The sequence below is a fragment of the Muntiacus reevesi genome, chromosome 12, assembly GCF_963930625.1.
Source record: "Muntiacus reevesi chromosome 12, mMunRee1.1, whole genome shotgun sequence".
Taxonomy (NCBI): Eukaryota; Metazoa; Chordata; class Mammalia; order Artiodactyla; family Cervidae; genus Muntiacus; species Muntiacus reevesi.
The window spans coordinates 900,919-927,012 of NC_089260.1; the positions used below are offsets into that span (position 1 = coordinate 900,919).

Sequence of the window (26,094 nt, forward strand, 5' to 3'; positions counted from 1 at the left end):
AACAACCCAACAAGTGCCTAGTAACGCAAGAAACAGCGCCAGACGGGGAGAAACAGCCGTGAGGAGGACTAAAGCCCGACTTCCGGCTGCCACAGGAGGAACCTGAGGCCATCCTTCGGAGTGTGGCTGGACGATCGCAGAACATCTGTATTTATCCCACTTTACAAGGATTCTCTTCCTTTTCTATTTTGTAGGTATGTTTATGGTATGCATAGTGCATCCATACAGCAGGCCATGGGGATGACAGGCAACACGCTGGTGTTGGGGGGAATCTGTGCGCAAAATACCCGCACAGATACGGACGGGCAAGCAGGACACTTGAAAACCGATGGGCTGCGCTCGCTTCGGCAGCACATATGCTAAAATTGGAACGATACAGAGGAGATTAGCATGGCCCCTGCGCAAGGATGACTCGCAAATTTGTGAAGCGTTCCATATTTTTAAAAACCATATGATTATCTCAATAGATGCAGAAAAAGCCTTTGACAAAATTCAACATCCATTTATGATAAAAACTCTCCAGAAAGCATGAATAGAAGGAACATACCTCAACATAATAAAAGCTATATATGACAAACCCACAGCAAACATTATCCTCAATGGTGAAAAATTGAAAGCATTTCCCCTAAAATCAGGAACAAGACAAGGGTGCCCACTCTCACCACTACTATGCAACATAGTTTTGGAAATTTGGCCACAGCAATCAGAGCAGAAAAAGAAATAAAAGGAATCCAGATAGAAAAAGAAGAAGTGAAAACCGATGGACTGCAGGACAACTCGGGCTTTCCTGAACACACTATGACATGTCCCAGCTTCAGGTCCTTCTACCTACTCTATTCTCTAAAAGGCATCTCCTCCCTTCACGGCCCTGCTTCCCGAGTAAACATCTTCCAAGCCCAGCTCAGAGGGCCCTCAGAGGCAGAGTCCGTCACGTCTCTCTGAGGCTCCCATGATCCCAGAGGGACCCCAGACACCCCTCTGGCCCAGACCTCATCCTGCTGTGCCGTAACCCCTACATTTCCACCCCTGGCACTAGCTGGCTGGACTCTCTGGCCTGTGAGCTTCTTGAAGACAGTTCTCTGGTTTACCGTTTGTTCTCAGGGGCAGGATCATCACTGAGGCCTGGCACGTAAGCGCCTCTCACAATGCACGTGAGAAGTTTATTCACAGCTTTGTTCTCTTTAATTGCAGTCACCTTGAAGACAGACGCTTCAGGCGGGCAATCAAACAAAACCTTTTCCTTCCTCTTCTGTCCACTTGCAGAGAGGTGGCAGGACGGGAGAGCACCACACCCAGCTCTCAGACACATCCCCTGAGCCCAGGTCAGGAGGAAGCTTACAGACAGGCTGTGAGAGAGCGGTGCTTCCAGAATGCTTCTAAATGTTCTTTTTATTGGACTACAGATGCTTTAGCACGCTATGTTAGCTGCTTCTGTACAGCAAAGTGAGTCATATGCACACACATGTCCCCTCTTTTCTGAGTCTCCTCCCCGTTGAGGTCACCCCAGAAGGCTGAGGAGCGTTCCCTGTGCCGCATAGCAGGGTCTCACTCGTAACCACGTGGTATCAACAGTGAATAAACGTCGGTCCCCAGCACTCTGTCATCCCACCCACCACGCTCCCCCGGTATCCATGTGTTTGTCCTCTGTGTCTGGATCTCTAGTTCTGCTTTGCCAGTAAGATCATCTACACCATTTTTCTAGATTCCATGTATTGGCATTAATACATGCTATCTGTTTTGATCTTTCTGACTTACTGCACTCTGTATGATAGTCCCTAGGTCCATTCAGACACAGTCAAAGCTTACCAGTGAGGGCTGGCCAGTCTCAATCTTGACTTCAAGATGGAGACCCAGCACTGCAAAACCTGGGAAGAGCAAATCAGAAATGCAGAGACACGCTGAGCTCAGACAGTTCAGATACCAGTCCTGCGGGGATGCCTGCAGGGCTGAGAAGATATGAACTCAGGATGGGTCACAGGCTCAGATTCTGTCTCAGCCCTGCACGCACTAACTACGCTGGGGCCACCACACTGGGGTGTGTATCCCCGCACACACTAACCGGGGTGTGTAGTCATGCACATGCTAACTGGGGTGCACGGCCCCGCACACACTACTGAGGTACACAGCCCCACACACACTAACGGGTACACGGCCCTGCACACACTACTGGGGTACACGGCCCCACACACACTACATTTGGGCCACCACGTTGGGGTGCATAACAACCTTGGGGCCACTTGGTCTCCAGTAGAGGGAATCATCGTGACTCCTTTTAAAAACTTTACAGATGACCTGAGGAAAGCGGGGGCAGAGAGGAATTAAGGTCAGTCCATCCTCACTCTGACACCAGGTCAGACGGCCAAGCAGCCATCGTTTAAAAGGCTTGACTAGACAGGTTATCACTAAGGTCCCACCAGCCTAAAATTCAACCCGTTGATCATGCTCATGACATGGACATGCCGTGTCAGTCAACCATGTTACGAGCAATCCTTTGGGAAGACCTTCACTAAACGGCGACTGAGAGCAACTGTGTGTGTTTGCTGGAGCTTGTCCAGTCAACAAGCGCTAACTGAACATCCATCAGGCACTGTACGTAACAAGAAACAAGGTGTATGCGGACTCCGCCTTCATGGAGCATGCGCTTCTGCAAACTTCACTTTCCTTGTCCCCACTGAGTGAGTGAGTGAGTGAGAGAGAGAGGGAAAGTCGCTGAGCCGTGTCCGACTCTTTGCGACCCCATGGACTATACAGCCCACGGAATTCTCCAGGCCAGAACGCTGGAGTGGGCAGCCTTTCTTTACTCCAGGGGATCTTCCCAACCCAGGGGTCTAAACCCAGGTCTCCCACATTGCAGGCAAATTCTTTACCAGCTGAGCCACAAGCAAAACCCATCATGTGATGGTACTTTTATGTCTAAAGACCCTGAAATGTGATGATTTGGTGTGAACACCAAAGTGACATGGTCCTCAAGAGCACCTCTCCAACTGACTTTTTAAAATTTCATCTGAATGCATCAGAAGTTAGTATTAGCTGTAAAATAATCCCTCATTCAACTTGAGAGATGCATTCTAAGCTTTCAAACGTATTTCTTCACCTTACCTCTTACCACTGAACACAACTTCAGGTGCCCTTGTTGGGGCATCCGCATTAGAAAGCTGCACGTGGGATTTGGAATCAAGAACTTTAAATCTGAGTTCTGCCTCCATCACTGAAAAACTGTGTGTCCTTGGCCCAAGTCACTTAATCTCCCTGAGCCGCATTTATTTCATCACTTAGCAAATTTTTTCTATCAACCCATCTTTCTGGGGACATAACAATGAACAAGAACTTCAGTAAAGCTTCTACATTTCTTCCAAATCAGAATAATCACTCAGATTTCTCCTAACTCACAGGTTAAGGATCAAGAAAATGTTAAGAATCAATACAATAACACATATAAAATCTCTTTCTAAAATTAAAAAAAAATGCTGTTTACATGTTAGTTGTTGTGATTTGTATCACAAATACTTATCACATAAACTCAGATAAAGGAAAGAATTGTTATCATGGAACTTTTTTATATATTCATCTCACCCAGCAAGTACCCTGAATTTACAGACCAAAGGCTCACAGTATGACTTCCTCCCATTTTTTCTGAAGGCATCTGAACCATCAATAGGTGCTGTGGATCCACAAGGCTGTAATTTATCATATGTAATAGCATCCGTGAAAGCTAAAAATACTAATATGTTTGTGTGTCATCTTACATGCAGTTGCATGACTCTAAAGTGGGATTTTATGTTTGTACCCAAATATTTAGCAATTTAAACAACACACTGAAGTGAGAGGCTAAAAATATAAACAGACTAAAAATGTTAACTGGTTCATGATAGAACTGCATAAGTGTCCTTGTCCATAAAGAGATTTAAAACTGCACACGACCAAATGAATTAAATAAGACACCCTGCTTCTTATGCTCAATGTCAAATCTAAAGCAGAGAGAAGTCCAATTCCTAAAATCTCAGTTTCCCTATTTTTTAAGGAGGAAAGAAAAAAATGAAATTTCATTACTTCAAAACTAAAAGCAGTTTCACTTTCCATAAGGGATCAGTCAACAAGCATTTATTTATATTCTGCCCTATTCCTAAACAGTGGAGATGCCACGAGTTTCAAAAATAGAATCGCATACAGCCTTCTACATAACAAATGTGGTTACAAGTCAAACACTTTTTGTATGAGTAAAGCTCAAACAAATCGGAGGGATTGTAAGATGATTATTCTATTCCAAGTAGAGTCAGTCTTTGTTGACACTTTGTAACCAACAATATTTTATATAAATATCCCTGACTCTGTGCTTTCAGCACAGAAAAAAGAAAAAAGGAAAATTTAAAAAATACATTCATGTAGTAGGGATCTGTGATTTCTGTTAGACGCCTCATTCCTGGTACTAATTTCTGTGTCAATGATGGTTATGAGAACCTAAAACTAATTCTGGCTAATTTAAGCAAAAAGGGATTTTACTGAAAGGATATACAGCCTCTTACGAATCTGGCAGAAGGCTGCAGAAGGAAGCTTAGAAAACAGGAACTGTATACAGTACTCTGAGAATGTGCCTAAGACTCTCACTAAGGGAGCAGGGTCAACTGCTGGAAGGATTTCCAATCAGATAGGTAAGAAATTCCAGGTGACGTTTAGGACCTTCGAGATGGACAGACACTGCAAGGTATTTACTTATTTATTTGGCGGCGCGGGTCTCGGTTGCACCATGCGGGACCTTCCATCTTCGTTGTGGCACGCAGGATCTTTAGCTGCTGCATGCAAACTCTGAGTGGTGGCACGTGGGATCCAGTTCCCTGACCAGGGACCAAACCTGGGTCCCCTGCATTGGGAGCCCAGAGCCTCAGCCTCTGGACCAGCAGGCAAGTCCCTGCAAGATCCTGACAAAGGCTAGCAAGTTTCTTTGAGCTGTGCAGAGATTCAAAGAATATAGACAATGGTTGTTTCATAACAGATTTGTTAGGTTTTTTTAAAAAAGGTTTTATAAAGCAAAAGCTATTCCAATTGCTGATGACAAAAGACTCGTCTCTGAAAATAGATACTTTATCAAATTGAGGTTCTTGACTAACAATTTAAATACGTACAGATTTCTGCATAGATGTAGAGCATTAACTTCGTTAAGTTTATGGTAAGTGTCTAAATGAATGGATATGCCCTCTTTCCTATCTGACATACAACTTTTCCCACTAACAGGGCACATGGAGACGAATGGAGAAAAAGCAGGTAATTCCTTCTTTATCCAGTTCCTAGATTAGGTCCTGAGACGAATTAACAGGGGTGAGAAGAGTTGCAAGTGGTTAAAGTGCAAACCAGCTAAGTAATAACCAATTTCTAGTGTAATTTCCTGTTCAGTGCTATGAAGAATCCTGAAAACATATGTATACACTCAAGCAACTGTTCAATGAAGGACAAAAATGAAGCAAGTGTTGTATCACGGGAAAAGGAGACATTAAAGAATAATATGACCTTATAACTATAACACTATTTTGTATCTAAAGCGGCTGACAGAGGGTTGGGTGAAGGAAAAAAATATATATATATGTGAGAAAATAAAGTAAGGATTTCACATTTGGTTAAAACAGTAACATATACAGTCTTGACATGGTTTTTGCCAAAAGGGATATGGGCTTTTAGGCAAGAACGCATGGAGAACATAAGTCTGTAGTCACACATTATTCGTGTCATCTTCTGTAACAATGCCACAGGTCTGAGGCATACATGATGGGGAAGATAATTAGAAAACAAATAGTTTAGGATTCTCTATGGCTAATTAAGTAAAGTCTTTACTTTTTTTCTCTCAGGATACTTGAAAATTCTAGCATTATGCCCAAATTTACCCCGAGAGCTTAGAAAATCTTTATACTTATTCTGTCTTGAATCCAAATTTCCCCAACCCTGAAAGTTTTGCATTCTTCTAATCCTAAAATCAACACCTAAACCACAGGACCTATCTTCCTACAAATCTAAAGCCTTGGTGTGAAAATTCAGTTATAATCATTAATGCCTTATGCATTCCTGCAAAGGAAACCAGAGGATCCTGAACAAAATGCCCAGTGGTCATGTGGCTGTTTCAATGTATGCTCTTTGAGGACGAGTCAAAATCTCTGTATTAGTCTATTTAAAGGCTCTACAGTTAACTAAGTAAATTTTCATTCCAGCTCTAAACAGAAGTTGAGCAATCCCTTTGAAAAGCTCCAGAATAATATTTGGAATACCTTTTAACGTTTCTCGCATGAGATCCTACTATTAATCTCCTTCTCACGTGCAAAACACAAATCTGGGGATATGCAACTTTTATGTCGCTGAGAAGTAATAAATAAGTATCCTTCCAGGGCCCAAAATACGACCCGCTCGACTCACATTCCAGAATTAACTTCTAATATTTTTAGTTACTTTACAGGTGAAGCGCATTCACTACTCTCTTCACGTAAAACACACAAGCTACCGTGACGCAGGGCATGTACGTTCACCCATCAGATCTTCCGGGCTGTGAGCCTCACGCAGCAGCGCAAACAGCCACGCGGTCACACGGCTGAGCCAACTTTTACAGCTCTTACACGTTCTTTAAAAAAATTCTTTTGGCCGCACTGGGTCGCAGTCACAGCTCACGGGATCCTCGCTGGGGCGTGCGCACTCTTGGTTGAAGCCTGAGGGATGGTTTCCCGACGGGCACTGAACCCAGGTCCCTTCACTGGAGCCCCGAGCCTTACCCGCTGGACCACCAGGGAAGCCCCTCCAGCGTTCAACTAGCTCCTAATAAAATTTTCAGTGCATTAATGCTGCGCCTCATCTTTTTCACGTGTGTAGGCATAAGTATCAATGTGTATCTAAGTTTAATTTCTGCCCAACACAGAATATTCAGAGGCAAGTCAAACTTCAAAGGTCCCGGCGAAAGGAAGCTGGGTATTAAGCAATTAAAAACAGGGCCAGAGGTTAAAAGACCTGACCGACTTTGACTTTTTAACTAAACACCCTCATTTATAAAATAAGGTAAAGTTTACAGTCCTCGTTTCAAAGCTTCAGAGTAAGTCAAAATGCACGTAGCGCACGGAAACGCCTCTTGCTGCACTCTAGGCAGAGAGGTTCTGGTCTAAGGAAGAAGGCGGCGCCACGTGTCACTCAGAGTCCTCGGAAGGACGCAGCAGCGCGTGTGGCCGGCACCCGAGGCCCACTCACCCGGCCGGCGGGGGGCTGCCCCGGACCGGAGCCTGGTCCTCCCCGCAGGAGGCGCTGCCACTGCAAGCCAGCCCTGCAGGCCTCGGGGCAGGGCAGCCGGCGCTCCCAGCTCCGGCTCTCGGCGCCCGCGGTCACAGCGCTCGTAGCCCAGGGACCAGGCCACGCTGCTGCTTGCGGCACAGGAGGCTGGGAAGCGGGTGCGGGGCCTTCCTATGGAGCAGAGCCACGCGGCTCGGCGGGCCGCCTCACGCTCACGCCCAGCTCCGGAACAATCGGGGGCGGAGGGCCACGTGTCACCCAGGAGGGCTTCTCTAGTCCACACCAGAAACCAGGGACTCACCTCCTCCCCGCTCACTACGCAAGGAGGACAAGCATCGCGAGGGTTGCAGGCAGCCTGACGTGACACCCATTCTCCTGAGTCACGAGGACAGGCTGCCAGTGAAAGCTGGAAGCTCCCCTCCCGAAGCTGGTGGGCTTTTCTGGTGGTCCAGCGGTGAAATCTCTGTGCTTCCAGTGCAGGGGGTCCGACCCCTGATCGGGGACCTAATAGCCCACACGCCCTGTGGTATGGCCAAAAAAAAAATGAGAAGGCGTCGCCCTTTGCTGACACCTTCCATTCCTAAGTCTAAGGGGAAGAGGAGGCAGGGAGGCAATCACCGTGACCCTCTTCCAGGAGGCCCATCAAACCGGACGCGAGGCTCCTGGAGAAGAACACATCTGCCCCGTGAGAAACACACTTGCCTTGGCTAATCCTGCTGGTACTAATCCTCCTGGTGGTCCCGGCCCACAGAGAAGACGCCGCTCTCAAGGCCTCGCGGGGAAACAGTGAGTATCTGCCTTCCAGTCCATGTAGTTTTAAGCAACACACTGAGTATCCCCGATTTAACCTCTGAACGCATCTCTGAACAGACCACCAAACAGCTCTAAATCCATGTGTTTTCTTTTTTACATATTGTACTATAATCTCCATAAAGGCCTATCTCCCAGAAAGCCCCAAGCTACACAATTTAAAATCTACTGCTCTGCTCTTATCAAGAGGAGCATTTTTGACTAAAGAGTAAAACAAAAAAAAATTGGGGGGGGGGGTGTTCTTTTAAGGAATGCTAGGCTAAATTTCAATAAAAAAAAATTTTTTTTTTTTCGCATAAGCCACCACTAAGGACTGCAATGATTTCCCCAAGCGTATGTCAGATTTCATAAGTATGATTGCAACGCTAATGGGGTCCACCCCTCCCCACCTGCACACTTAGACGCTTGGGAGGCACACACTGAGTCCTGGCCACGAGCAGCCTTCTCTGGCAGAGGGCAGGAGGTCAGCTCAGGAGCATTTGCTGGGTAGGCACGACATCAAAGGACTGAAAAGGTTCCGATAATCCCCGAATTCTCACAGTGCTCAAACTCCGCCCTGAATAAACATTCTTCCAGAACTGCTGACAAAGAGCCAGACCAACTTCCTCTCCTTCCCTAAATCAAGTTATCTAGCAGCAAAATAACCACCCAAAGTGGCGCTGCAGAAAGGCAAGTGAAGCAAGCCCTCTGGCTCATTAAGCTTGGAAATAATCAGAAGGTTTTGTCCGCCAGTGCGTTGGGATCATGGTTTCTAAGGAATTCCTGGCCCTAACCACTACCCCTCCACTTGAGAGGCATAATTGTAAATTATGATAAAGACCTGAGTAATCACGTTCTGCTCATCTTGGCTTAAAGCCCTGATTCCTGCCAAGTCAGCAAATGGTGAACACGTAGCAAACGCACTGGCTCCGAGCCCAGCTTCCTGGATTCCAAGGACGCTTCTTGATGGGTTTCTCTGGAGCATCTCTCTTTTGCGGCAACACAGGCGTAAAAGTCCCAATTTAGATCACAGTTCCTTGTCAGGACTCGAGAACGAAAGGTTTACTGCAACACTGCACATGCCACCCACTCTGAAGACTAAAAAGCTAAACTCATGCAGTTATTACCTAAGAATAAAACCAGAAGAATAAATTCGGATTTATTTTTGTTAGTTATCTTTATGGTAAGATGTGGTACAAAATGGATGCCAAAGTCACTATTGTGAAGTCAAAGCAATCGTGCAATGAGATATAAGCTCTTAAATCTTCCTCAGTGACAAAAAGCCTGCCTTCTTGATCATTGAACGTACCTATTTCCAATTCCTGGAGGAGGCAGGGAAAACACTAAGAATACATACTGAAATGCAAGAACTGAAAGACCTTTCTGAGTTACGTAAGTAAAGAACATTTCTGCAGCTTCCCCAGAAAGCCTGCAACTTAATTATTCCTAAAGCAGCCGTGCTGAAACAAAGAGACGACTTTTCTACAGCTTTGGCTGGGAGTCCTTCTGGGTGGAGGTGTTACTTGGAAAGACATCAAAACCCAAGTGAGGCAACAATCGTTCTCTGCAATTTGAACCTGAGCCACCTCCAATTTAGGCATCTGTTGAGAGTTCTATTTTACTTCTATTACTGAGCAAAACCCAAACACCAGAGGCATCTCTTCCAATTCAGACAGTGGCGAGGGGTGGGAGGTGAGGGGGGGAGCATATGGGTGGTGAGCAGGTGACCGTCACGACCGGGAGGCTGAGAGGGAAAAGGACTTTGGAAGCACCAGTGTCTAGGATGCATGCCAACACCTCCTGCCTGTGTGCGAGCTCAGTCATGTCCAACTCTTTGCAACTCCATGGACCGCAGCCCACCAGGCTCCTCTGTCCATGGAATTCTCCAGGCAAGAATACTAGAACGGGTTGCCATTTCCTTCCCCAGGAGGTCTTCCTGGCCCAGGGATCGAACATCCGTCTCCTCCACTGGCAGGGCGATTCTCTACCACTGAGCCACCAGGGAAGCCTCACCAATGTCTCCTAACCTTTCCCAAATTGTATCTTCCTGTGGCCTTTCTGTGAGCAATTTTTCTTCTCTATAAGCTCCCTACCTGCCAACTTTATTTCCCCTAAAATTTGGCCTTAATGACATCATACGCTGTACAATTTTTGTCCAGTGTTTCCTCATCACTGAGCCTAAATAATCTTTTATGAAGGACACTGGGCTTATCCCCCGAACACTCAATGAATCCTCACCATAGTAGGGCAGCTGTGACCCCACCTGTAACCCCAAGGTGGGGGCAGGCGTCCTGCTCAACTTGAGGCAGTCAGAGTAACGCCATCCTTCTTGCGGCAACCCTGCAGACGGGTAAGCCAGCGAAGGACGCTGCTCTGTCTTAAACCTTGTGAGCCAAGATGATCCGAGAACAGGAGAGCTCCTCGAGACTTCTGTAGATGGTTGACGGCAGGCAACCCGCTCTTCAGTCTTCTTTCTTTCTTTCTGGCCACTCCTTGTGGCATGCAGAATTCCCCTGGCCAAGGAGCAGACCTGAACCCCTACAGCGGAAGCACAGAGCCTCCCCCCGGGCCCTCAGGAAGGCCTCTCTCCTCGATCTGGATTGGTGCTGGTGGCCCCCAGAGGCCACAGAAGCAGCCTTCACGAAGGCAAAGTAAAAGCACCAAGAAAGGCAGAATCAAGAGAGGTCAAGAGAAACAGACCTGGGGTTCTCACGGGAAGTCGCCTCACCTCTGAAATTCAACATCACATGAGCCAAGAAATTCCCGTCACTGTTTAAACTACTCCAACATATTACTCCTCTTACACTACCCCCACATATTATTTAAATGCCTCTATCTTTGTCCCCTATCCACCTGGCTTAGTCTGTGACTTGAAAGCAAGACGACAGGCCTCACTTCTTATAGTTTACAGAGTTATTTCCATACTTGTTTGCATCTAACAGCAACCCCGAGGGGCCTGGATTCAACAACAAGCTCCTGTATCTACTGCCTATGTGATTTGGGTCAAAGTGCTCATGCCTTAGTTTCTTGCATTTAAAAATAAGGAAAACAGAATTATCATCAGGATTCAATAACACAGTGTAAGTGCATGCAAATCCACAGAACAAGGCCTGATATTGTGCCGTTGTTATTGTTTAGTGAACGCCTGAACTGTCCAACTCTCCCTCTCTTCACTATAAAACACACACTGGGATCACCCTGCTCGACAATGACTATCATCGTCTCTACCTCTTTCGTATCAAACTTCCCTACACGCTATGAGAAGATGTCTGTACTGAACTAATCTTCTACCCAAGCCTGTTAGGGAAGAGGAGCCCATTCAGTTCAGTCGCTCAGTCCTGTCTGATTCTTTGTGACCCCATGAACCGCAGCACACCAGGCCTCCCTGTCCATCACCAACTCCCAGAGTTACTCAAACTTATGTCCATCGAGTCGGTGATGCCATCCAGCCATCTCATCCTCTGTCGTCCCCTTCTCCTCCTGCCCCCAATCCCTCCCAGCATCAGGGTCTTTTCAAATGAGTCAGCTCTTCGCATCAGGTGGCCAAAGTACTGGAGTTTCAGCTTCAGCATCAGTCCTTCCAATGAACACCCAGGACTGATCTCCTTTAGGATGGACTGGTTGGATCTCCCTGCAGTCCAGGGGACTCTCGAGAGTCTCCTCCAACACCACAGTTCAGAAGCATCAAGTCTTCTTCACGGTCCAGCTCTCACCTCCATCTGTGGCCTTGACAACCAGGCTTCCTGTCGCCTGGTGTCATCACCTCTCAGCGCCTGGCCTGTCGCCTGGTGTCATCACCTCTCAGCGCCTGGCGTCCCAGGACCCCGGCCTCCGTCTCTCTTCGGTCGCTGCCCCCTCTTGCCCTGCAGGACTTTCCGGGGCACTGTTCGTCCCGTACACTACAAGCGTGGCTTCCGCTTCTGAGTGTCCTTCTCTGCCAAAATGCCTGACAGCATCTTCAAGACTCCCCATCCTTTGATTTTCAATAATTTATTTTCAGTGTCTCTCAATTTTTACATTTATTGTAAATATATGAATTTATTAAATTATAGTGTGCTCAGGTTTTAAAATAAGTTTACTATCCAAAGACACCTGAGACATTAGATTCATGTAATATATGCTACTTGTGCTTCCCCCCCGCACTGGCATCCTTGCAGATTCCACTCCCTTGGGGTATCCACTCCTTCCTGAAATTAATTCTGCTGCAGGACAAATATAAATGAACAAAGGACCCTTGCCTGAAGCAAGTCCAGAAATGCTATCGTAAGAGTCATGTCTTTATTATTCTGCACTTGGTGTATTTCACAAATTGGAAACCATAAACCATAAAAGTGAAAAATAAAGTTTCTGATCCATAGGAGGCCAAAAGTGTGCTTGAAACGCTGAGAGATGCAAATGATCACAGAGGGAGGCCTGAGAAATGAAGGTCCTCCTCCCGTCCCCAGCACCTAACCCAGTGTCTGACATCCAGACACAATTAGTGATAAGATACTGCGAGGAACCCCGCAAGGATATGGCAGGATAACAGAGCCTGTCATGCCGCTGCTGAAACAGCTTTTGGCTCAAAAAGTCAAGTCTAACCTTTCCTTCAGCTTCGCCCTTCTGCTGAGCATTTCTGCAAAGGGAAGGGAGGTAAGGACCCCATAGATGACAAGTCTAGAGTAGAGTAGCTTAATTCGAAGGACAGAGTATTGTTTCAGAAGGCACACAGTTACACACGCACATGGCATCAGCTGGTTATTCACGCCTCCTGGCCTCCCGGTTATGGGGCCAACATACTGTCTGAGTTGATTTGCTGTTTCTTGCCGCCAAAAGCATTCAAAGATATCAGGATAGGGGTTTGGGTTTCACAGATGTCTGTCTTAGTCAACACTCAAAGGGTCCATTTCATCGCATAAGTTTTATCTCAAAAAAAAAAAAAAATCCTGCATCAGAATGGATGTCACTATATTAGAGTTAAGTGAAGTAAGTCAGACAGAGAAAGATAAATATCATATGAAACCACCTTCATCTCAGCTGGTAAAAAATCCGTCTGTAATGCAGGAGACTCGGTTTGACTCCTGGGTCAGGAAGATCTGCTGGAGAAGGGAAAGGCTACAAACTCCAGTATTCCTGCCTGGAGAATTCCACGGACTGTATAGTCCACGGGATCTCAAAGGGTCAGACAGGACCGAGCGACTTTACCTTTCACTTCATATGCGGAATCTAAAAAAAGGACACATGCAAGTGAAAAGTGAAAGTGTCAGCCACTCAGTCCTGTCTGACTCTTCGCCATCCCATGGACTGTAACCCTTCAGATACAAATAAACTCACGGCTATCAACGGGGAAGACGGGGGAGAGGAATAAACTAGGAGTTTTGGAATTAACAGATGCACACTACTATATATAAAACAGATAAACAAGGACTTACTGTATAGCACGGGAAACTATATTCAATATCTTATAATAACCTATGATGGAAAAGAATCTGAAAACAGAATATATACATAAATACAACTGAATCACTCGCTATACACCTGAAACTAACACAACATTGCAAATCCACTTCAATAAAAAAAGAATTAATGAATCGGTAAAGTCCTACTCTTTTCCAGATTAAAAAAGAGAATCATAAACAAATACTGCAAGCTAGTAAATTCCATGTTGAAGGCTTAGAAAAAGTGTATTATTGTCTGTAACTTATTCTGAAATGCTAAAAAAAATAAGATGAGTTGATGACTAGACAGGATGAATATAAAGATAGTCATGTGATAAAGCAAACAACGGCAGAATGTTAACTGTGAAATCTGAGCAGAGGAGACAAGGATATTCACTGTGGAATTCTCTACACTTACGTGTCTGAAAGTTTTCACAATAAAGTGTTGGAGGGAAAAGCTGTGATTCACTCATGCTCCTCATATTTGAATGTCCTTAAATACTCGCCCTTGTAGCTCAGTCAGTAAGCAATCTGCCTGCAGTGCAGGAGACCTGGGTTCGATCCCTGGGTCGGGAAGATCACCTGGAGAAGGAAATGGCAACCCACTCCAGTATCCTTGCCTGGAAAATCCCATGGACTGAGGAGCCTGGTGGGCTGCAGTCCGAGGGGTCGCAAAGAGTCGGACACGACTGAGCGACTTCACAAAGACTCTACGTTGACGTTTGACTCTCACAAGTGTGGTAGCCGGGTAAGTGTCTTCTATCGCGGCAACCAAGGTTCGTTCATCCTCTTTCATAGAGACAGGTCTTACCCACTGTCAGGTGTGACTATCAGAGTCTACTATACAGTCATTAACAAAGTAAATTCTAACAAATGTGAAGGAAAATGAATCATAGTTATGCATCAGATAACTGCCTTAAAACTTTATCTCTAAATTGAGTCTTGTTGTGTTTTTAAGAAGAAAATAGTACAAGTAGGAGCTTTGGTCAAGTCTTATTTTATCAAGCTTATTATAGCTTAACTTAAGATGATATAAGAGGCACTTGGCATCTCAACGTAAAACAGTTTATGTCACCACACGGAATAAACCTCTGGGTTTTGCAGTGAATACATTTGGTGAAAATCATTTTCATTTATGGAAATGTTAAAGAGCAAAGGTAAGTAGAATTTCTATAAAAAACACTCAATGAAAACAGGATGCAAGTTTACCCCATTCGCCTTTCCTCCTGGAGAAGAGGAAAGGAAAGTGAAAGTGAAAGTGAAACTCGCTCAGTTGTGTCCGACTCTTTGCGACCCCACGGACTATACGGTCCACGGAACTCTCCAGGCCAGAATGCTGGAGTAGGTAGCCTTTCCCTCCTTCAGGGGATCTTCCCAACCCAGGGATCGAACCCAGGTCTCCCGCATTGCAGGTGGTTCTTTACCAGCTGAGCTATGAGAGGAAAGGAATCAGGAAGGAAAACAGGATTTCTACAATTCAAAACACTCACACTTTATTGGACTCTGTATATGTGCCTGAAAACAGTGTCAGTTCAGTTCATTCGGTCAGTTGTGTCTGACTCTTTGTGATCCCATGGACTGCAGGACGCCAGGCATCCCTGTCCATCACCAACTCCTGGAGTTCACCCAAACTCAAGTCCATTGAGACGGTGAAGCCATCCAAACATCTCATCCTCTGTCATCCCCTCCTCCTCCTGCCCTCAATCTTTCCCAGCATCAGGGTCTTTTCAAATGAGTCAGCTCTCCGCTTCAGGGGGCCAAAGTACTGGAGTTTCAGCTTCAACATCAGTCTTTCCAATGAATATTCAGGACTGATTTCCTTTAGGATAGAGTGGTTGAATCTCTCTGCAGTCCAAGGGACTCTCAAGAGTCTTCTCGAACACCACAGCTCAAAAGCATCAATTCTTCAGCACTCAGCTTTCTTTATAAACAGTGTACTAACCTTATAAATAGAACTGCTTTTTGATAGAAAACTAACCCAGGATCCTCAACTGAAAATATGCTCAATCTTCTTTAAAGATGGAAAAAACAGTCCTTTCTTACTCTATCTTCTTTGCAAATTTGCACATTTATACCCTGGTGGTTTACTCTATAAGTCATGTCCGACTCTTCTGACCCCATGGACTGTGGCCCGCCAGGCTCCTCTATCCACGGGGTTCTCCAGGCAAGAATACTGGAGTGAGCTGCCACTGCCTTCTCCAGGGGATATTCCTGATGCAGGGATCGAACTCGGGTTTCCTGCATTGCAGGCGGATTCTTTACCAACTGAGTCGGAAGCCCCCATTTATACCCTTGTTGTTCTTAAACCAGCACCTCATTATACATCTCCGCACTACCCCCTTCCCATTCCTTCTTGTTTTTTATTTTTTTCCCTTATTTTGGGGGCCACACCACTCATAGTGTATTCCTCCAGAATTTTACAACTTGTTAGAAAACAGCAAAACTTCGCATATAATAAAAGTACAGGCAGTAACCTAACCGTAATGAAAACAGCATAGCATGAGACATGGCTTTATCTTAGCGAGAGGATGTTCACGCTGACGTTTTGTTTCTTGTACCTTAAGTCATGACCGGAGAAGCTTCTGAGCATTTTGAAAGAGCATCCTTCAGAAGCCTCCTTGCTCTGCCACGGAGCCCAAGGCCCGGCTCGTCGGAGCTGGAGCAGCGTCAGCACCCAAGGGAGAGCTCACAGAGTTGGATGATCAGAGGGCCCAGGACCTGAGTGGGCGCTGGGCACCGTCTGCCTCCACGAAAGGAGCCGCGGGGTAAAGCCCAGAACCAGAAATCTGTGGGTACGCGCACGGCAGGGAGGCAGTGCCATCAAGGCTAGAGCAAATAAGGCATGCACCAACAGGAACAAAGCCAGAGCGGCAGCTAAGGGCTCCGAGTGGAGAGAGCCGGGCCCTGCTCTGAGACGCTGGCTGCAGCGCCCCGGGGCCGTGGCGCGGGCTTCCTCCGGCTGCAGGCCTCGGCGTTCGTCCGCTCGCGCTACATCCCGGCAAGAGCTGTTATCCGAAAACTGCACGGGTGAAAGGCCATCTTGTCCCCCACACCCCGGCGTGTGCTCGTTCTCCATCTCGCCTCTCCTCGTCACCCTTAAAAACGTCTGAAAAGCTGCAGCACGGGGACTCTCCGTGCAGACCCGGTAAGTCCCCGCGTCCAGGGTGGACCATCTCGGCCCGGAAGGGAGCGGCCCCGCCGCCCTCGCTGGCGGCGCCGAGGGGCACGGCCGTTCACCAGCCCAGCCCCGCCAGGCCTCCGGCGTCTCACAGTCCATAAAAGTCACAGACCTAAGCCTCCAAGTGTGGCTAAAGCTGGTAACACTGGGACAGGGATCCCAGACCTGGAACCCACCTCTCTCCTCGTACATAATGAGGAGGGTTGATACTGTTCCCCGTGTCTTTTCCTCATCACTAAACTCAGAGACACCAACCGTTGAAGAGCCACTGTCTAATAAAGGGATGTGAGTCCTTGAATCAAACAAATACCAGAAATTACAGGAGAGCAGAGTCATCCAGCACCTCTTATTCTCTTCTTTTGAGGGGTAGGCATTTGACTTATTTTCAGGCTTACCGATTCCAAAGTTGTCAGAAGGCAGGATCTAAATACCAACACTGGCCTTTCGGAAAAGTCATCACAAACATATTATTCATAAGCAACACTGCCGTCATTTCAGAAAGAGGCTTACATAAGTGCGGAAAAGTGTGAAATAATTCCACACTCATTTACTGAGCACACCCTGTCTGCCATTTGCACGTGGGTTCCTGCAAATGACAAACCACCTTCCCAGGCTCCCTCTCCGGGAAAGAAAGGGACCTCGGCTGAGCGTGCTGTGTGCCGGGCCTGTGCGAGCTGCCCCTGCATCCAAGGGGTGAGGAGGAAAAGATGCTCATGGAACAGGGTCTGTAAACGGGAAAAGCCTCCGGTTCAAAGGCAGCTCAGCTCTACATGCAGCTCCTCCACTCAACCCCAAATAGAGCGACTCTCCATTTTCTGAAGGCCCCCCCCCCTTTTTTTATCTGAACAGGTGGTGATTTCCCAGACGCCAGGACATCCTCTGTGCTGTTTAGGAAAATAGAGGCATATTCCTTCCGTTTGGATCTCTACATCTCAGTAGGTGCATCTAGGCAGCAGCTCTCCTGCTGTTCCCTTGGTTACCACGTCTAGGAGAGCTAAGTGTCCATACTGATGGACGCCGAGAGGGGCCACTCTCAAAGACGGACATCCTCTAAGCCAGCACACCCCAACCTTTCTGGCACCAGGGATCGGCTCCGTGGAGGGTAAGTTTCCCTGGGGCCTGGGGAGGGCGACCTGGAGGGTGGCTGGTTTGGGAATGATTCTAGCGCTTTCCAATCATTGTGCTCCTTTGAGAACCTAGCGCCGCTGCTGGTCTACAGGAGGGAGAGCTCAGTGACGTGAGTGATGGGGTGTGTATCACAAGTGATGGGGTGTGTACCACAAGTGATGGGGTGTGTACCACAAGTGATGGGATGTATATCATCACAAGTGATGGGGTATGTATCACGAGTGATGGGGTGTGTATCATCATAAGTGATGGGGTGTGTATCGTGAGTGATGGGGTGTGTATCACAAGTGATGGGGTGTGTACCACAAGTGATGCGGTGTGTATCATCATAAGTGATGGGGTGTGTATCACGAGTGATGGGGTGTGTATCACAAGTGATGGGGTGTGTATCACAAGTGATGGGGTGTGTATCACGAGTGATGGGGTATGTATCCCAAGTGATGGGGTGTGTATCATCATAAGTGATGGGGTGTGTGTCACAAGTGATGGGGTGTGCGTCACAAGTGATGGGGTGTGTATCGTGAGTGACGGGTGATGGGTGTGTGTTCAGTCGCTCACCCGAGTCCGACTCTTGGCAACCATATGGACTGTAGCCCATCAGGCTCCTCTGTCCAAGGGATTCTCCAGGCAAGAATACTGGAGTGGGTTGCCATGGCTTCCTCCAGGGGATCTTCCCGTCTCCTGTGCTGTAGGCAGGTCCCAGCGCTGTGAGGGGTGGGGTGGCTGTAAACACAGGTTAAGCCATGCTCCTCCGCTACTGCTCACCTCCAGCTGGGTACCCCCATCCCTAACAGGCCATAGACAGTCCTGGTCTATGGCCGGGTTGGGGACTCCTGCTCTAAGCCAATCTTCAAGTTCCTTAAGTTCAAAGGGCAGTAAAATGAACTACAGTTGACCCCTTTTGAACGACTCAAGTTCAGTTTTATTTGATTTTTTTCAGTATAAATACTTCAGTACCACACAAGTCATGGTGAGTTGAATCTATGGATAGGGAACCAGGGATACAGAGAAACTCTGACTGTAAAATCACACTCGGATTTTCAACTGCACAGAGGGTGGGTGCTCTAACCCCCACACTGTTCAAGGGTCAACTGTATTTCTCCTTGTTCTATTCTGCATTTCTAAATTTCGTATCTCATATTTACTTCATTGTAGATTGGTCTTTGGTTCCACCAGCTGACTTTTTACCTTTAGTTTGCATACTGCATTAACATTGGCAAAGCAAATTCAGAAAAGCTACTCAATATTGATTTAATATGTTTTTATGACCAAGGCAACAGCAAGCCTGTAGGAGTCTGGAAAAGCAGTCTGTTGTAGATAAAAGGCAAATATATCAAACAATTTGAAAGAACTGCAATTTCCTACAACTTAGCTAAAGCTCACTGCCTAGGAAATTGCTTTTAGGGACCCAGCTTTTAATGACTGGATGAGATTTTTGTAATTAGCATACTCAGTCTAGGTAGATGAGTATAACTGAAAAGCTTAAAGCACTTTCCTTCTTAATTAAGCATTCCTCATTACATTCTGAATTCTCCTTCCCACCCGCCCATCCTCACAGCTGGCAAAAGAGTCCACTGTAATTTATCTTCGAATTAAAATGATTACAAATTCAGAATAAGTGGAGCTCAAATTAAGTTTTCACAAGGCAAAGAACACCCGGTTTAAAAGTTAATGAAGAAAGTGACCATTCTATCTTGTCAAAACATAAACACTTCTAGAAATTAATTAGCTTTCTCCCAGCAGAAGGGAGAAATCATCTGTCTCCTTGCTTGTCTGCAAAAGTTATCACACCAGAATATGACAGTCTTATATACATGATTCTGTTTTGCATTGGTCTCATGGACACTTCCTAACCCTCTAAATTACTCATTGGAGATAACGTTAAATTGAGGTCTAGCATTCTGCTTAAGAGCAAGAACTCTCAGCTCCAGCACTTTCTTGCTGAATAATGTATGGCCAGTCAGCTTATACGCTCTGTCCCTCAGTTCTCCCATCTGTAAAATGAGGATAACAAGCATATCTTCTACACAGAGTAGCTATAAAGTTAAAGGCATATATATATAAAACCCATGTTAATACATTCCTAATACATATAAGCACTTGGAGGAGTCTTTGGCAAACAATAAATGCCATATAAATAGGTGGCACCAGTGGGGAGGAACCCACCTGCCAATGCAGGATATACGAGAGATGCGGGTTCGATCCCTGGGTTGGGAAGACCCCCTGGAGGAGGGGATGGCAACCCACTCCAGTATCCTTGCCTGGAGACTCCCACGGACAGAGGAGCCCAGCAGGCTACGGTCCCTGGGGTCGCAAAGAGTTGGACACGACTGAAGCAACTCAGCACGCACACACAAGTATTACTGTAACTACTATCACACCTACCATCACCACAGAGAGAACAGGGATAGGCTATGGGATTCTTCAAACGCTCCTGTACAAACCACTTTCTTGCTAAGTATATTTGGAATTAACCTATAGAAGAAACAAGGTGGATTTTGGATGTTGTCATTAGAATGTCATAATTACGGCTGCATGGCAAATGTCAAGATAAGAGATATATACATAAACATATAAAAACAAGTAATGATTTTAAAAGTTATAGTATGAAGCCTATCATGAGTGATTTACATATAGTTAATTATCTTCAAATTAAGAATGTGCTGAGACAATTTATGGCATGTTTTCTCTGTGTTGTATCAAGAATAACAGTGATAGTGTAAAAAAAAAAAAGAATACTGCACAAAGATACATGCAGCAACTTCCCTGGCAGTCCAGTGGCTACGACGCTGCACATCCAATGCAGGGGCACCAGTCTGATTCCTGGTCAGGCAGCTGTGACCCCATGTGCCATGTGGCCAAAAAATAAACTTAATAAAAAAAGATATATGTAAAATATCAGTCCCATCTCGTCTGGTGTGACAGTCATGCTGTTATCAAGTTAATAATAAATATCACTGCATTCTTTGGCCAATCCAAAACAAGAGCAAAAAGCTTATTTGAAAAGTTTTCACGTTTTGTCGTTCATCACTCTGATGTGTCATCCAAATGCATTTGTCTAACAGTTTTACTGAGATATAATTCATGCATCACATACTTCACCCACTGAATGACCACAATTCAGTGGTTTTTAAGCACATACACAGCTATGTAACCATTACCACAGTCAAGCTGAAAACGTTTCATCATCACCCGGGGAAGCTCTGCACCCAGCAGCAGCCTCCCTCGCCTCCCCCGACTGCCGCTGGCTCCACGTTCGGCCTCCCCGGATCTGCCGGCTTGGGCCACCACTCGGAGGGTCGGACCACGTGTCCTTCTGGGTGCTCCTTCACTTAGCTTGAGTCAAAGTCCATCCATGCTGCGGCTTTTGTCAGTACTCTACTCCTTCCTGCCGAATGACACTCCTTGCACAGATATATCACACACAATTAACCCATTCGTCAGCTCTCAGACATTTGAGTTGTTCCTGGTTTTGGCTACTAGGAAAAATGCCACTCTGAAAGTCTGTGTACAAATTTTCATATAGACATGTGTTTTCATTTCTTTTGAATATATACCTAGGAGTAAAATTGCTGGGTCACATGGTAATTCTACGTTGAGTCTTTAAGGAAATGCCAGAATGATTTCCAAAGTGGCTGCATCATTTTCTCTATCTACCAGCAGTGTCTAAGGGTGCCAATTTCCCCAAAACCTTGCCAACACTTGTTATTATCTGTCTTTCTGATCGTAGCCATCCTAGGGATATGAAGTGGTATCCAAATACATTTTTAAGATACAAAATATGGCGCTTCCCTGGTGGTTCAGTGGTAAAGAATCCTCCTGCCAATGCAGGAGATGCAGGTTTGATCCCTGGTTGGGAAAGAGACCACATGCTGCAGAGCAACTAAGCCCGTGCACTGTAAGTAGAGAAGCCTGCTCACCACAACTAGAGAAAAGCCCGCAGAGCAATGAGGACTTAGCAAAGCCAAAACTACATACATAAGTCTAAAAAATTTTTTATTAATAAAAAAAAAAAACCCTGCTCTTGTTAAGGTCATCACTCAAAAAAAAAAAAAAAAAAAAAAGATATTAAAACATGCAAATACACTGGGCAAGGAAGTAAATCTTTTAGGACAAGGGAAAGCACAAAGAGATTAGGAAAATGATTCCACAGTCAGGCTAGAAAATAAAGCAGGATATGTCTTTAAATGTTACTCAATTTCATACCCTTATGCAATCAGCTGCCCTTACCAAAGTGTCAGGACTGTGCAGCCAGCCCCCAGTTTCACATCTGGAGCTTATAATAATCATAGCAACCACTACTCTTGATTTATTGATTTATTTTACAAAGTTCCTTCCCACTTTATGCCCGATTTGATCCAAAACCACAAATCTTACTTGGAAGAATATTCCCATTCTGCAGGCACAGTCACTGAGGCCCAAAGTGAGTAACTCACTTGTAAACATAGTTAAAAACAAATACATCATCCACATATGAAACATCCATATATACATTCATAAATAAATGCTAAATAGCATTCACAGAGCTGGACCTGGAAGCCAAATTCTGCATTTACAATACCAATCATAGTGCCTCCTTTCCTCATCACTTTTATTTGCCTCATCTTTCATGACCCAGAAAGCAATGGAAAGGAAAGACAAGGAAGAGAGCAATTCTGTGTGTTTGTAAAGCAACCAGAGGCAGGAAGCCTGGACATCACAAAGTCCCCACAATCAGTCTGTAAGACAGCAGCATGTGAAAACATGTTGTGATCATGACAGCAAGGAGGTTTGCATCCCTGCTTCTCTGTGGGAGGTTCCTCTGGTAACCAAGAAGTCACTGGCATTCAAGGCCACTCAGATCCCTCAATTCCGAACATTGAGTATGTATATTTAATTACATACACTAGCCATTCAAACATCCGAGGAACTGCTTGCTGTGTACTTGGTACTCGGCACAGTGCTAAGATGGTAGAGATTTTTAAAAAGCAACGATGACACGGTTCCAAAGCAAAATTCAACAACTAACATTTATTAAGCCTCTTACAGGTAGCATCTCCTCACTCAATCCTCACAAAATCCCTGCAAGAGGAGGGAAACTGAGGCACCAAGAAGTTAAGCAAACTGTCCCCAAGTCACAGGATGAATACATAGTGGAGTCGGAATCAGAAGCCCCAGCAAGCTGGTTCCAAACTGGTGTTCTCAGCCAGCAAGCAGGCCTTCCTGCTAGATCCGGCTCAGCTGGAAGGCACGTGGGGTGACGCAAGGTGACCAATAACCTCATTAACTAGACAACCCCCAGCTGAATGCTCCTTAATACCTGAAGCCCAGAGGAAAGTCATCAACCCTGTGGGGTGCTTATCTTGCCTTTTTACAGGTCAGCAAACAAGCCCAGACAAGTGAGTTCACTTGTCCAAAGTCACAGAACCGTCACATTAAGGCTGGCATGGTGCTGAGTGCGGGATAGGTACTGCTCCAAGCACCGACTCAGCTACTTAACCCTCATCACAACACCAAAAGGCAGGTTCCATTATCAGCCCTCTTCCTAGTGAAGTAACTTATCCAAGACCTCGGCACCAGTAAAAGTAGCAAACCCGATACACGGGGGCTTTAAAGTTTTCCTCAAAACAACTTAATGTTGACTCTTGGCAACAAAGTAGCTGCGCAGAAGTTCAAACCCAGGTCTAGGAAACCGGAGTGAGAGGGAGCCCTCTGCTTCCTACACTAAACCTGCCTCAGCGCAGAGGGGTGCAGGGGGAAAGAGGGGAAGTGCTCCGGGGACCCCCCTAAGGATGGGGCAATCACGCCTGTGATTGAAGGAGAAAGTGCTTTCTGGAGGCACCGTGCAATATTTTACTTTTTTTTATTATTACTTTTTTTTTATCACTGAGATGATAGTTCGAGTATCCTTTGGAAAACAATCTTTCATAATGTGATGTATTTTTTAAGTGTCTCATTGTGGTAAAAGGCACATAATCTAGAACATACCATTTTAACCATTTCTTAAAAGGAAGTGAAACGCACTCAATTGAGCTGATAAATTAAAATGTTAGTGTTTCAAATTGAATCAGAAGTTTTACTTCGATTTTTTTCAATTAGAAAATCTCTTGATGGAAAAGAAGCTTTTATTCTCTTGAATTTTGGCTATATATTAAAAACCACCAAGGAATAGAAAGTGCAATTTGCCTTTCGTAACGTTTAACTCAATTAATTCTGACCTCCAATATTTGCTTCCTCAATCTAAGAGCAGAAAGTAGAGTGGTTCCCAAACCTTTAGGGATCTTTGCAAGGGTCTCTCTCCTCCGGGTTCTGAAACCAGCGTTTCACACACCAAAACGAACCTGGAGACTCAGGCCAGTAAGGAGAAGGCAGGGGCGCGCATGCCGTCTGACGGGACTAGCGGCCCACAAGCAAGTGGCTCTGACGCTGAAGCCAAGGAGTTCTGTTTTCCCTGGCAAACCGATCTGAGACCACAAGCCCAGCAGCTGCGGAACCGGTCAGACCGTCAGCACACCCTCAGAGACGCATCCAAAGACCGCGACGGGATAGGAGTGATGGGGTCTGAGCCCGAGGCCCCGCCGGTGCCCGGCGCGGGGACGCAGTCAGGGCGCAGCGGCCCGGGCCGGTGCGCTCCGCCCGAGGCGTGCGCGGGGAGCGGGCCCGGGGACGGGGCGGGACCCGAGCCTCCACGCCCCTCGCGGACCCGGGCGCCGACCCACCGGCGCGTGCGGACGCCGGCACAGGCGCGGGGTTTCCAGCCTTCCGTTCGGGCCCATAAATCCTTTCGGGGGGAGCCGTGATCAGCCCCGCTTCACGGATGATGACACCAGGGCTCAGGGCAGCGACGGGAAACCTGCACTTTAAGTGACAGCGTCGCGGGCTGGCGGCTTCCCCGCGGAGGACCCGGGCCGCGGCGGGGCCGGCTGCGGGCTGCCACGCGCCCCTCGCGCCCGGCCGGGCAAGACCCCGGCACCCGGGCAGGGGCGCGCGCGCCCACCTCCCGCGGCCCCCGCTCCCCGAGCTCCCCGCCGCCCCGCGCGTCCGAGCGGCGGAGGGCTGCAGGAACGGGGCTGCGGTGAGGCAGGCTGCGGGCTGCCCATGCCCCCTCGCCCCGGCCCGGGGGCCAGGCTGGCAAGACCCCGGAGCCTCCCGCGCGCCCACAGCCCCCGCCGCCCGAGACCCCCCGCCGCCCCGCGCGCCCCCAGCGCGTCCGAGCGGCGGAGGGCTGCAGGAACGGGGCTGCGGCAAGGCCGGCTGCGGGCTGCCCATGCCCCCTCGCCCCGGCCCGGGGGCCAGGCTGGCAAGACCCCGGAGCCTCCCGCGCGCCCCCCGCCCGAGCCCCGCGCGCGCCGCGAGCCCGCGCCTGCCCGGCCGCAGCGAAGCCGGGGCCAGTGGAGCCGCGGGCGCGCGGGCTGGCGGCGCCCCGCGAGCCGCGGCACGGCCCCCCGCCTCACCGCAGCTGCTCGCCGGTGACCAGGACCTCCGCCATGCGCTCGAGCTCGCGCTGCCGCGCCCCGCCGTCGCCGCCGCCGCCCCCCTCCATGGCCCGCGCCGCGCCCTCCGTCTCCGCGGTCCGCCGTGGGCTCGGTTCCGAGCCCCAGCCTGCCCGCACTGACGCCGCCCCCGCCATGTTTGCTGGGGGCGGTGAGAGCGCACACGCCATTGGCTGCCGCGGGGAGGCGGTGGGCGGTGCCCGGCGAGCCCGCCCACCTGGGGCGTGGCCGATCCCCGCGTGGCCGGGGGCGGGGCCAGAGGGAAGCATCAACACGCGGCGGGGCGGCTCTGAGCGCGGGCCGAGCCTGTGGGTCTGGTCCGCGGGCCCTCCTTGACGCGCACAGCTGGTCTGCGGGGTCCGGGGCGCGGGCGGGGAGGCTACTACGCAAGGGTGCCGGCATTTTCATTATATCGTCCACGTCCCCGACTGCCAGGATAGAAATCATCATTTCCCTAAGCAGTGAGCTGGGAAGGGTGTACACGTCATTCACGGGCTTCAAGACATTAACCATGCTTCTCGTCCAGCCTTCTCGCCAGAGACAGCTTACCTGCCTTTGCCGCTGCTGTTCAGTCGCTCAGGCGTGTCCGACACTTCGCGGCCCCGTGGACCGCAGCTCGCCAGGCCTCCTGTCCATCACCAACTCCCAGAGCCTGCTCAAACTCATGTCCATCGAGTCGGTGATGCCATCCAACCATCTCCTCCTCTGTCGCCCCCTTCTCCTCCCGCCTTCAATCTTTCCAGCATCAGGGTCTTTTCCGGTGAGTCAGTTCTTCGCATCAGGTGGCCAAACAATTGGAGTTTCAGCTTCAGCACCAATCCTTCCAATGAATAGTCAGAACTGATTTCCTTTAGGATGG

At 47.8% G+C, this 26,094-nt stretch overlaps 1 protein-coding gene and 1 non-coding gene across 5 annotated transcripts in view; one reads left to right on the plus strand and one right to left on the minus strand.

Annotated features, from left to right (window-relative positions):
- DEPTOR (DEP domain containing MTOR interacting protein) overlaps positions 1-25,764 on the minus strand; it is a 161,654-nt gene extending 135,890 nt beyond the window's left edge. For all 4 annotated transcript variants that reach the window (XM_065903055.1, XM_065903054.1, XM_065903053.1 and 1 more), the window contains exon 1: positions 25,197-25,764. In XM_065903055.1, coding sequence (XP_065759127.1) covers positions 25,197-25,504 — 308 coding nt within the window. In that variant the 5' untranslated portion in view covers positions 25,505-25,764. The remainder of the gene's footprint in view (positions 1-25,196) is intronic.
- LOC136145347 (U6 spliceosomal RNA) lies at positions 336-442 on the plus strand. Its single transcript, XR_010658783.1, has one exon. It is a non-coding gene; the product is annotated as a U6 spliceosomal RNA (small nuclear RNA).
- Positions 25,765-26,094: the final 330 nt, after the last annotated feature.